Source organism: Molothrus ater, chromosome 3 (assembly GCF_012460135.2).
Source record: "Molothrus ater isolate BHLD 08-10-18 breed brown headed cowbird chromosome 3, BPBGC_Mater_1.1, whole genome shotgun sequence".
Taxonomy (NCBI): domain Eukaryota; kingdom Metazoa; phylum Chordata; class Aves; order Passeriformes; family Icteridae; genus Molothrus; species Molothrus ater.
The window spans coordinates 25,404,125-25,417,676 of record NC_050480.2 but is presented as its reverse complement, the minus strand read 5'-3'; the positions used below and the strand labels follow the sequence as shown (position 1 = coordinate 25,417,676).

The 13,552-nt window shown below is 39.6% G+C and overlaps 1 protein-coding gene across 2 annotated transcripts in view; it reads left to right on the top strand.

Moving 5' to 3' along the window:
- THADA (THADA armadillo repeat containing) overlaps positions 1-13,552 on the top strand; it is a 151,855-nt gene that overhangs the window by 116,603 nt on the left and 21,700 nt on the right. Inside the window, exons 31-35 of one of the 2 annotated variants that reach the window (XM_036381088.2) lie at positions 261-673; positions 1,024-1,145; positions 2,470-2,542; positions 4,383-4,527; positions 7,681-7,809. In XM_036381088.2, the coding sequence (XP_036236981.1) occupies positions 261-673; positions 1,024-1,145; positions 2,470-2,542; positions 4,383-4,527; positions 7,681-7,809 (882 nt within the window). Of the gene's footprint in view, positions 1-260; positions 674-1,023; positions 1,146-2,469; positions 2,543-4,382; positions 4,528-7,680; positions 7,810-13,552 lie in introns of those variants that run through there. The other variant, XM_054514429.1, reaches the window with a different exon arrangement.

Genomic DNA, 13,552 nt, shown 5'->3' with positions numbered 1-13,552 from the left:
TTCTAGCTCATGTGTTGATCAGAGTTCTCAGAAAACTTTGTGTCCTTGTTTCTTTTGATTTAAATATGAATGTGATATCTAGCAAAGCTTTTTTATAATTTGGAATCAGTTTAAAATGAAGGACAACTCTGATTTTCATTTCATGCCTGAATTTACCTTATGATACCTTTTGCGTACCTGATATTTGTCAGCTTCACAGTCTGAAGCAGATGGTAACATCATCTATTTGTTCACTTTAGTAAGTGTTACTCTCATTGCAGGAATGCAATTCCTCGACTTTTGGGAAGAGATGAAGAGAGTCATTTCAGATTCTGAATTGGTGTCTGGTATTCCCTACTCATCTGCAGTGCCAGGACTGATACAATATCTCCAGAGCATCACCAAACTTGTAATATCAGTGCTGTCAGTGACTGCAGGTCCTGACATGCAGAGCTGTGGTTCAGCAGCTGCAGAGGAAATGGCCAAGCCCTCGCTGTCAGTGGCTCATCTCCTGCACTGTGAGTTCCATGAAGTGCGGCTGCTGGCATTGGAAGCAACACTGCTGGGCCTGAGACAAAGAAATTCCAAGCAGATTGCAGAAGGAAGAGGAGGTGTATTATGTTTACCCACTGATTTGGAAGACACTCTTCTCACAATGGCTCTGAAGGAAACAAATCCCCAGTGTTTTTGCAAGGTAAGAGGGTGCTTTTTTATTGACATTTTGTATGTTTTCAGTGAATAATTATGTTTTTAATTTTTAGGTCATGATTGTAATTTTAAAAAATATATTTCAATCATGCATTATGCTTTTTAAATAGTAGTTGAGTAGTTGGGATTTTTTACACTGAACAGGAGCTGTGCATTAATTTTGTAACAGATGTTCTTGTGTAAAAGCAAGAACTTCCTCTTTCCTTTCTGAGAACTGTCCAGAGAGATTCCTTTTGTTCTTGGAGTGGAGCTTAAGCCAGTGTTTTATTGATCTCAAATGTGCACATTCCTGTTGAGAATGTCTGTAAATTCTTTGTTTGTGAATTGTGTCTGCAGGTGCTGGAAATTCTTTATAATATGGATCTCAGAAATGTTCTTCCAAAGACTGAATGCTCTATAAAAATGAATCCAAATCAGCTGTTAACCTGGAGTTTAAACCTTGCAGATATCTCCAGCAGGTATGGTCTGTCATGCATGTTGAAATACTTACATTTTAAAAACTTTCAATGTTGAACATTAATATATTGGTTTGGGACTGCACTTTCATTTAAAAATCTGTGTTTCAGAAAAGAGAGTGTGGCATATTTGAACAAAGTAGGTTCATGAGAGTTTTTCAGATAAATAAGACCTTTATCTGAATTATTCAAAAGGCCCACAAGTAATACTAGCACCCTGTAAATGTCCAGTTGTACAGTTCCTGAAACAAGAAGTTACTTTGGCTGTCCAGTGATAGCCAGTGAGCATAGTTCTTCCTGAATGGTAACTGGGAAACACCCACTTTACTGTAGAATTAACAATTAGTATTAATGATGCAGCCCTGCACTCAGTTGCTGTGAATCTGCCATCCCTCCTATCCTGGTTTATGGGCAGATGGTTTGTAGAAAAAACAGCAGATCTCATTTAACTTGTTGGATTGGCAGAAATGGTTAATCCTAATCCTTAGGGTTTGCACTCCTTACACAGACTGTAAAGTCAGCAGAAAGCACTGGAAATCTGGAGCCAGATTGTAGGTCCTACTGAATTAGAGCTGTGCCCATGCATTCATAATGGAATGCACAAACAGGCTTACAGTGTCCAGACTAAGGGTATGACATCCTGCTTCTGATGGTTTTTTAAGCCATGCAAACATTGCAGTCCAGTGTTACAAACATTGAATATAGAGAGTGTAGAACTGCATTTTATAACTGTGCATATTTGCTGCTGATTTGCCCTGAATTGTTCAAGTTCAAATGATGATGCTGGGAGTGGTCATTGCTGGCATGAAGTAAGGTACTGGAGGTAAAATACCACTGACTGGTGCTGTTAGAGGGAAGGGGCTGGAATAGCAGGGCTTGCTGCTCAGGTGTTGCCATTCCCCACGGTGGGAATAGGCTTCAGCAGCCACGGTGCCCTGAGCCATATCCTTAGATCCTGCTTAGCAGCTGTAGAAGAGATATTCCCGCAGCTAAACACCAGCTTCAAGAGATGCATTTGTTCACAATTTAAAATAATGTCTGGTTTATTTGACTCAGGTTCCATTTTCAAATTTATTCTTCTATGAGAAGTATGTAAATAGAAGGTACACATGAGAGAAGTGAGAGTAAGGGCATGTTTCATTGGCATGTCAGCTGAGAACTTAGCTAACATCTAGATCTCTAATGTAAAAGCTTCAAGTGCTCAGCTTGAAAAATATCCATTGGTGATCATCAGAAATAATTAAGAGCTGGCTGGTTTTCTTCTAGAGATGAAATGATGACAGAAATAGCTGGCTTTTTGAAATGTCCTTTGCCTTTTTTTCCTCAGCCCTGAAGGTCAAACCATAGCTCTCAAATTTGCCTCCCGATTGATTATCCACCTTTTGCAGAACCATCAGCAGGTAAGGGAAATGGAGCTGGTTAACAGTTTTGTAATCCTGGAGTTCTTAGTGATTGCAGTAACGTGGCTTCTTTTAGATAAAGACCCCAAGCTTGTGTTTTCTTGTGTCCATTCGTCATTTTTGACATTCATCATTATGTCTTCCTCTCTGAATACACTGCCATGTTCTGAAATGACTCAGCCATGAATATCATCTCAGTACATCCCTCTCAAAGTAATTTCAAGTTAAATACATACATAAGTATTTTTGATGGAGTAATTTCAGCTTCTCAGCTCATCCAAAATGGTCACTATAATGTAGAAAGGGAAATGCCTGTGGTGTTTAATGCTTGTTCTGAGTCCAGCCCATTTACTGAGCTGCAGCTTTGTTGTGGTTTCTTGATTTTTGGAGAGCCCACAGGAGAGTACGTTGGATGGGAAGGCACGAAGCTGAAGCAGTGGTTGGGTGCAGTTCCCAGCCAGCTCAGATTTCTTTTGATTTTAAATTGTCAGTCTGTGTGATGTCACATATGTATGTGTAGAGAAGTGCAGAAGCAGCTTTAGTGCTAGACATTTTTTAAAATATTTTCAAATCCACTTAGTGGATATTTTAAAACAAACAAAACTCTCATGATCTATTTTAAAAGGAAGATTATTTTCCTTACAAAGCTTTTATTTTTCATAGAATGAGCAGCAGAATGGTTTCTTATTATATGCTAATAACCATATCTCATTATAAAAAATATAATATCACATTTGCACACAATTGAGGAACATGAATTGTGATACTAAATCTTTTTAGTTAAAGGAAAGGCATAGTGTGAGTACTTCCAGTTAACATAACAAAGCAGAATTAATGAAAAATGCTGTAAAAATCTTATATAGAAATGCTGCAACAGCTTTCTCTAATAAGCATATCAGTCATGGGAGGTCTAAGATATACCTACAGAGAGAGCTTTTGGCTTTGGGAAAGGCCAGGTACATCAGATTTCCTTCTAAATTCTTTCTTTGGGCTTGCATTTAGTATTTACATCTGTGGAAGGGATTTTCTCTTCCGTGAGGTAAAAGTTAAGTTCTGTCTTTCTACATAGTCTGTCCATGTGTCTGCTTGAAATTTGAATAATTGTAACATCTTAGGAGATTTTTATTTTTTGTTTTCACCTGTTATAGAATCTGTAGGACATGCTCTGTCTGTGTCCTTTTGTGCAGTGCAGGTACATGGCCCTGTACCAGGCAGAATGAGGCAGAGTATGATGAGGTTTCCTTTATTCCTCAGTTAATGAAGTGGGTTGAGAGCTGGCTGAATGCACATCCCAGAGGGTCATAAGCAGTGTCACAGGGTCTAGCTGGATCCCTGTCACTTGTGGTGTCCCAAGGGTCAATACAGGCCCCAGTATTGTTTAACTTCTTCATCAATGACTTGGGTGAAGGGGCAGGTGCCTCCTCAGCAAATTCACTGACAGCACAAAGCTGGGAGCAGTGGGTGATACCCCAGAGGGCTCTGCAGCCCTTCAGAAGGATCTTGACAGGCTGGAGGGATGGGCAGAGAGGAACACCCTGAAATTCAGCTAAGGACCAGCATATTTGTCCTTGGCATGCAGGTATAGAAGGACTGAGGACACAAAAATACTCTTTGACTTGTGTGGTCATTGGTGACTCTGCTGTGAAGGGACAGAGTCAAAGACTTCCCTGTGAATACTGCTCTTACTAAAAGAAAATTTCCCAACTTTTAAATGTTCGTGTGGGTTTCACCACTTTGGAAAAACTGGGCATTTACTAATGAGCAGTCTCCCTTAGGCAGGCCATGGTTCAATGTGATGGTAAGAGGTGCAGCATATTTCTCACATGTTCTGTGCCTTCAGATTTCAGAAGAAGTCTTGGGAAAATGGGTTCATCTGATAATGTATTTTTGTGAAGATGAGCAAGAGACAGAGATGCTGTTAGCAGCTGCTGAAGTTCTTAAAAGTATAACATCATTCCTTCTGAGCAGTGAGAAGCTCATTCTTGGTAAGTAGCCTGAAAGTAATTTTCTGGATTTTTTTTTTTCTGAAATCCATTAATACATAATTTCAAATGTATGTGTATGCACAGTCAAAACATAATTACATCAAAAAGGGTTTTTGAAAATTTTAATAGGATTTAATTACTAAAGGTATAGATTTATTTAGATTCTGGTAGAAAAAGCACATGTGCCCAGCCTCTGGCAATAACTCAGCAGAAGGGGCACATGAGATGTTGTTATGTCTCCAGGTCACTATACACTGGTGTACAGAATTACTGGCTTGCAATTGTTCTGTGACTTGAATCTTTCTGTAGTACTCTGTTGATGGGCTGGACATAGTTTAGTTTAACACTGGGAGTGTAGCAAAGCTGTGCTGGCTGGATGTTGGAATGAAGGTCTTCGGTCTAGAAATGAGAGACACGTTCTACTATGAGAATAATTAATAATTGGATCACATGATATCTGCCAGGTATAAGGATTTTTGTTTGAAGTTAACATTAGGCTGTCTCTTTAGAAAACAAAGAAAGAAGGAGAACAAAAAAAACCTACATGGCCTTATTCAACAGTACATATGTTTCCCTCCCAGTGACTGGGAGGGAAAGCTAAGTGAAACTCTGTTTTGTTCTGGAGAATAGATGGGGTTTTTCTTTTAGCTTTTTTTCCCCCCCTGCCTTCTGTGAATAGAAAATGGGAGATTTTGTGACTAAAGGGACAGGAGATATGCAAGAATAGGTAGTACTAGATGATAAAGAAATTCTTTTGCATTCTGAACAGAACAGACAGTTTTAGATACTTTTAACTCCATGATACTTCATTCCAGTGTAGTTATGTAAATGTTTTTAGTTTAAGTAGCTTCAGTCCATCCATGTGGCCTGGATACAAATATTTCTTATACAAAAAGAACAGAGTATTTCTTAATCTGTAGATAATGGTTTTGGGAAAAATTAGCTATTATTCTGAGATGTGCCTTTTAAGAGGTATTGGTAACATTCACCAGAGCTAAATCTATATGAGGTAGACATTGCACTATTAAGTGTTTATAGTGTCAGCTCTGGAAATCTTAACCTTCATCATCTAGATAAAGCTCTTCACAATACAGACATCATTATCATTTTATGTCAAATGAAGACAGTGGAAGTATTGGAGTGAAAACCTCCCAAATGCTGTGCTAGTCATCTGTTGTTATTTGGATGTGGTCCATTGATGATGGACAACAGTTTCCTCTTTGATCTTGTCAAAACAGTTACTGATTTCCATGCTTTCCAGTCAGGCAGATGTGAAGGTCTGAAATAAAACAGAGCAGCAGTTTGTATCCTGTGTGTAAAATCCTAACAAAACAAATGAAAACAGACAAGTAAACAAAAATAAATGCTCCCCAAACAGCCCAGAGAATAGAGCCCCAAGTCCTCAGTGGGCAAACCATCTGAATTAGCTCTTAAAATTGATCCAGGGGAAGAAAGATGCAGAGCTCACCCTTCATAGTACCTAGAATTGTCAATCTGGGGATCTTCACAACTGTGAAACTGTCAGTATTGCAGTGGGGCGTTTGCAAATCAAGGGCATGGGCTGGTGATTAGTTGGAGTGGTATAAACCCAGGATAGTTCCCTTGAAGGGTTTGTGTGCATGTAAACAGCTCTGACTTCTGTGCCTTCTTCTGCATCAGCTTGCTTGACCACATATACTAAAAAGTAGGAGTTAAAGGAAACTGTGGTTGTATGAAATGGAGTTGTAGTCAGTCCCAAGAGCTTCCATTACTGTGTTCCTAAGAGAAAGAGGGTGAATGGCAGTCTGTATGTTCTGGGTGACCCCATCATCTCTTCATCAAGCTGCTTGAGGGTTCAGAAAAGGTCTTTATGCACATTCCCTTTGTAGACTTGCACTGGTTCTGGAGATACAATAGAAACTTGTTTAGGTGGGAAATCTGAGTATTGAATCTCTAGGGGAATAATTATTCTGCCCTAGCTGTACCAGTATAATATTATTGAATGTGTCATGCTAGGAAAAAAAAGCAACTTCTTTCTGAAGTAATTATACTTCATGCCATTGCCACATAGGGAAGTTACAGGTAATACAGGAATGCTTCTTCTGCCTGTGTAGTAAAGCCTGGAGCAATTTACTTTGGCCAAGCAGTGAAATACAGCTATGTATTTGTCTGGCTAGCCTTGTTACACAAATCTCTGACAAACCTGCTGAAAACATGGTAAAAGAAAACCAGCAGTGAAACGCAACTCTTGTGTTGTCTGTGGTCACCAGAAAGTAATATCTCACAGCTGGCTGCATCTTAAAGTGAGCTTCCAGTGGATTCCTTTAATCAAGGTGTTCAACAGGACCTGAAAAGTCAGCTGAAGAGTACCCTAGCAAACCTAGGAGTACAGATGTGTGACTTGAGCTAGTCATGCATGCTGTTGCAGCAATAAATGGCATGAGGGTCTGCAAGGGAAGCATGGCTTGTGAGGTGTGGGTTGCCACTCGGGTGGTGTGTGCTGTCTGCCTGCTTGGGCAGTACCAGATCAGCACCTCCCTCTCAGCACTTCTCTCTGGTTAGTCTTAGCTGTGTACGTGTGATCACCCCATGGATTGAACTGGTTTCCAACAGAGAGTGGCTGTAGGGCTGGCAGGGCCTGCTGGTGAGTGCTGGGGACACTGGATGTGGGAGAAGGAGGTGAAGGTAGATCCCTGGAAGGTGTGGTCAGTAGCTGTTTCCAGCAGGGAATGGCACTTCTGTCCAGCACCACTGGCAGTATATGAAGAAAACTTGATTTGGCAGCCTCTGCTCCAGGCAGATTTCAGCAGCAAATCCATGAGCAGTGTGTGGATCAGTGATCAATCTCCAGCCACAGAATTTTTGAAGTTGCCAAACAGGAATTCTGCACTCCTAGAAATTGTAGAAAATGGAGAGCACTCAGGACTAAAGTTGAACCCAGAGAGAGAGAGGCCCATTCTCTTATCTGTTGCCCACTGTTTAAACCAAGCTGAGTCTGCCACCTAGATAAGGTTCACAGATGCTGAAAATACTTTGGTTCTACTGCCAGTCTGTCTCTCAGTGATTTGCCAATGTCTTTCATGTGTTGTGTTTAGGTGTGGAAACAGAACTTTCTAACTTCTTTGAATGCATATAAGAAATAGAGCTCTAATTTTTCTCCACAAATAAATATAGGACTGTCTGATACCCTTGGTCTGTGGAAATGTGTGATTCTACTGCTGCAGAATGAAGACTTGGTAGTAAGGGATGCTGCTGCTGAAGTGATACAAGTGGCACAGTTGGAAAAAAAGAGCAATGAAGGAGGTACGTTAACATTACTTTTAAATATTATTGAATGTTTTGGAGGCAAAAGTGTTTCTCTTCTCATCACAAATTTCTTGCTAACTGTAAGGTGCTTCATCCATCTCCTAGAATTATGTACCATAAAAGATAACACCAAATTTGATGCCCACTGTGCTTTATTATTTTACCATGACTGTTCTTAGTTTAATTTGCATATGATTACATGGAGATGTAAAAAAGACAACAAAGCAGGACTCAGCTTTATAGTTCGTGCTGTGATGAGTCAATATCCACATAATTTCAGTTTGAAAGTTCTTTAATAGCAGCTCTGGTCTAATAATACTGTGCAAGACACTCCTTGAATCTCAGGTTGTTATAAGAGCCTAATCACAGATAGGAATCTGGGAAGCAGTATTCAACTCATTGATTCATTATTAGACCTTGAAATCCATTTAGATCCAGATCAACAAAGACAATTCACAGCATACCCACAATGTGCTTTTAAGGATGTGGGCCTTTTGTCTGCTTGCCCTAATTTACTCAACCCTGTTAATTTTAAAATAGCCACAAAACTTGAGTAGGCTTAACTAATTAATGTGCTTCACTTTGAGAGTCTTTGCTGACACATTCTTCCGTGTGTTGGGAATAAATTAGAGTTTACTACCAAGCTCATCACTCTCTGGTGGTCCCTGGTCTGTGCTACTCAGTAATGCCTGTACCAGCTTGTCTGCAGTCAGTTCAAATTAGTCAGCCCTCTCTATGTGAACTTCTGCTAGGTTGGAGATAAAGCAGCTCTGTGATTTAAAAAAAAATAAGAAAAGGCAGTAAAATGTTGTTTGCCACTGTTGTAGATAGAAGGAGCCAGGAATCTGCTCCTGTGGCAGGTGTGGTTTCCAGCTGGGACTGTTCAGGCACAGAGCTATGGGGTAGAAGAAGGTAAAAGGAGGAATATGGCATGGGCAGCTTTCATCTTCCTGGTAAATCCCACAGCTCTGACAGTTTCTCTAGTCCCAGCTACAGCTCTCTTGAGTATCAAGGGGCTCTGTGTGCATGTGCCTGAGGTCCCCAGTGCTGGGCTTTGGGGACATCCTCAAATGTCTCAAGATGGTCCTTTCTTTGGGAATAATATGGTGCTGGATTGTCCCTCTGAGCCCTGTATCTCCTCCCTTCTTCCCTGTTGTATCCTGGTGCCAAGGGATATTTTCCTGTAACTGGGTGAGAGCTCTGTCCTCTGTCTCCTAATTAATGCTAAGGTCACCTCAGTGCTTCCTCTTATAGCTTACCACTTTGTAAAGCTGAAGTGACCATAATTGAGGGGATAACATAATAATTGTTTTTTATTTACTATGTTCCTAATTAGGATAGGGACCCACTCCCCAAACTTCTGTTAACCCCTTAGTTACACTTAGCTGTGCCTTCCTGTTTTTTCAGTTAAACTTCTTGCAATGAAATCAATGTCTGTCTTCTGTGACTAGACGAGAATGCTGCATTTGAAAAGAGATAATTCGGTTTCCTTTCATGTCAATTCTTCATCATTGGTATTCCTTCTTGTGATCTTTTTTCCCCACTAACCTCTTTTCACTTTTTGTGATTTGCTTCCTAGCTTTTGGGGGAGCAATTTTGCCCTTGTGGTTTTTATTTATAACCAGAATAAAATAAACTCATCTTTGTATGTTGTTTGTTTACTTTCATTTACCCCCCTTTCTTTTCATGTTCATGTGAGAGTATGCAATATGTTTGTGTCTGTGGTTTAGACTTTTCATGGAACACTAGGCCTCTCTGTCGTGGGAATTTTTAAATTACATTCAAATATCTGCTAATTTTTTTCAAGTTTTCATACCATGAAAGTCTGATTTTTCATCACAGCACTGACTTTAGGATAACTGAACCCACAGACTGAAATTGATAGAAGCTGTGAAACAGCTCTCTTTAAAATTTTTACTTTATAACAAATTACTGGATATGGTAAATTAACTGACTTTTCATTTCTATTATACAATGATAAATTAGCATTGTGGCCCAGTAGTTTTGTCAAGAGATCAGAAAGATGACTTGAGATCCAGAAGTAGGAATGGATGTTTAGAAACCTGTTTTTATACATTCTGTAATTGTTTCACTTTTATGTCATTACCATTACCACTAGCTAACTGGAGAGAGTAAAGAGACAATTATAATTTCAGCTTCATTTGTGCATCAAAAGTGTTGTGTCCTAGTAGCCATTATATTTCCAGAAATGCTGCACTGGAGGAATGGGTTATGGTGTGTTTCATCTTTTACTGCTGTTAATTTGCCATACAGAGAGGAGGAATGCTGCTAACAAAATACAAGCTCTGGACTTGCCAGAAATTTTGGTGCTAGCATCTTCATATCCGTTCCTCACAAAATTCCCTTTTCTCACTGTGTACACAGCATGTAAGGGAGGAGTAGCCTATAGCTGCCTGCTATAGGCTACTCCTCTGCTTAGGGAATCAATGTCATAAGTGCTTCATTTATATTGAGATCCAGAAGAATTGGTGATTATAGCCTGGCAACTGCCCCTGCCCTTCTGTGTAATACCAGCTGGTATCTTGTTTTCATGTGGAAGAGTGGGAAGGGTTATGTACTTGTGTGTCACAGTCAGACCAAAGCTGAATTAGCATCCTGTTCAGCAGAGTAAGGTGAAGTTGAATTGTTGTTAACAGTAGCAAAGTCTATTTGCATAGACTGATCGTAGAGTTTTTGTAGCATGGTTCTCCTTTACATGTGTGTTGCTGAATAACAGCAGAAACCTGTAGCAGGATGATAGTGTCAAATAATAGGTGTTTTCATGTCATTTAGAGATGGTGAAACTGGAGGCAAATGATCCTGTCTATTATAGTGTGCTTTCACTTCCAGTAATAGCTCCTATCTAGTGTAATTCTTTGAAATGCTACATGAGCTCTCCTGGAGGAGAATATGAACTTAGTTTCTTGTTTTTCCCTCATGGTTTTGTTGAGGGCAAAACCCCCAGTCTCCTCAGGTAACTAATCCATGCAGCTTTGGATCACTGAAATTAGGAAAGCCCTAAGCAGTGGAGTCAGAAATGTGTGGGAACACATGTGATACAAGAACCCTGTGGAAATTGTAGCCCCAGGAGAAAAGTTCAAAAGACCAAAGGGTGATACACTGCAGGACCCCTATCCTCACCCTACCCTGCTATTCACCTCCAAGCAAAACCCTACAAGCGCTACTGTTGTCTTATAGAAGGCAAGAGCCTCTACTGTTACAAGTAAAGTTCTCTTCTAAAATGTATTTTATTCATACAGAGAAGCTTGTTTTATGTTTTTAGTATGTGCAAAAGCTCATATTTGGTAGGGGAAGTTACTGAGGTTGGATGATGGCAGTCATTTCTGAGCAGAGCAGGTCAAACAGAATTCTGTCTCACCAGAAAGGATGAAAGCTTCTGTTTTCCTTGCTAAAAATACCAACTTAGCAGGTAGTTAAGGTTTTCCTAATAAGTGGAACAATATAATCCCCATCTGTAACTCAGGGTATTGTGTGTACACTTTGTTGTTGTTTCCTCATGCATTGAGGTGTAAACCTCTGGCGGATTGTTTTATTCCTTTTAGTATGAGGGAGGGTACAGGAAGTATTGTATTCAGTGTAAAGGTAGAATAGTTGCTTTGAAATCTAATTAAATTAGTGACCCATGGCTGTGTAAAGTCTAGACCTATTCACAGCAGCATTTTTTATACAAGAGAGTTACTCCTTACAAGAAAGATGATTTAAGGTGGAGAAACAAGAGTGCTTTTTCCTTACTGGTGATCACTTTGCTAAATATCCTGAAAAATGCAAGTATCTGTGTTAGAACCAAAACTGTATTTTTGGTGTCATTTTCCTCGATGACTTTTTTTTTTAATCTAGAGAAGAATTATATGAAGTAAAGTTATGAGCTTAACAGTATTAGAGAAGTTTGAATAAACTATTTTTCTACCATTATAGCCAAGCCAATCAAATTCTATAAAATTCTGTATTAAAAAACACCTTTAGTCAGCTTAACCTTTATGCTGGTAAATTACCAAATTAACCTTAAATGAGTTTAAGGGCATTTTTAGTGTCATCAGCATTAGCACCAATTTAGCTGATTTTTAAAATTTAGCTGAATTAAGCTTAGAAGAGCAATTAGATTTGCAAACTTGAGGAAATCTTTTGAAAGTGCCTGAATGATTTAGCAGCCTAAATACTCTTCTGGAATATAATTGAGGACTTTGGGACTTTTTGCCACTTTTGTTGTGAAATAGCAGTTTTGTACAGAGATGAGCAAGTTAGCTCCTGGGCTCAGCTGTGTGGCTGCTGCAGAGCTTGTGCAGCCCAGGCCCACACTGAGCACCACCTTCACTGGGTGCAGTGGGAGCATCTTTGAAAATCAGACTAATGTTATTGTTACATCTCTACATCTCTACATCTCTACATATGTTTTTGAGTAATTCTCAACATGATGTAGTCAGTTTTAATCCACTGGCTAAAATTTCAGATGTATTAGCTCTGTTGCTTTGGTTCCATTTCACATGCTTAAGAAATAGCAATAGCTAATACTCCTGTGCCAGGAGTTTCTGAGCAAAAGACCAAGTTCTCTTTTCTTCTCTTGATGGTTGCTCCCTTCTTGATAGAGTCTAGTTTTTATCTTTGGTGAAAATGATCAGTGAAAGTGACAAGTGTCCTGCTTTTTTGATTCACCAGCAAGGAAAAATGAATTTATTAGCTAGCTGGTTTAAAGAAGCTGACTCCACCTTCTGAACTGACTTTTCACCATCCTATTGGGAAGGGGATGGCACTACAGAGCAGATTAAGATTCCTGTGGAAGTCTTCACTGCTGGGTGTTGACTGTTTTAATGGCCCACACTACTTCAGGTTTATCTTATTGTTTCAGGCATGTAGGAGCATTTCAGAAACTTTTATTTTGTTTATTTGCCAGCGAGTATAAATGTATGTAAAGGGAGAAGTTAAAATGTGCTGCTTGAGGTGGAGGTGGGGGAAGAAAAAATATCATTGAATTAGATTGAAGCACTGAAAAGTTTTCAAGGTGTCTCTGAATTCTCTTTTAGACTTAGAAAGACTTTAGACCTAACCATCTGACTGGGTAGAACCTTTCTCTGTGAACCATGCTGTCACTTTAGCATGGAGAACAGCAAAGCTGCTTGTTGCTTGCACCTCAGTTTTCTTTCCCCACACATCATTAGTGTAAAAGTCCAGGCAAATTCAAACCAAAGGGCTTCATGAGCCTAGAGTAGGCGTGGCTGTCATGATTGTGAGTGGAAGAAGGTTTATGTGGGGGGTTTTTTTTTTGGCACAGTGATGGTGTAAATAAGCCTTAGCAGAGGTAGGAGAAGTTAAGGGATGATCAGACTTGCTATATTAACATTTGAAAGGAACAAGGGGAGAAGAAATCCTGTTCAGATTTATGTTTCTTGTTCCTGTCCTCTAAAAATCTTCCTTGTTGAACCTAAAGCTGTGCAAAAGGTTTCATACATGTGTGCCCTTAGAAGATCTAGTAAATCACTTGAGGAAGAGATAAGAGATAAGCAGTCTGTGTGATGTTAATGCAGCACAATGGTCTGGCAGTCATCATCAACACCACAGGTGATATCAGCAAATCATGGGTGACTGGCATGATCCCAAAACTTATACCCCAAATGTCCTTTACAACTAGTCTATGAAGCATTTCAGGACAAGTGGCTCAGATTTCATCTACTGACAGTTGCTCCAGTTGAAACAGCTATGAGTAAGTGCTGGGAAAACCTAAAAT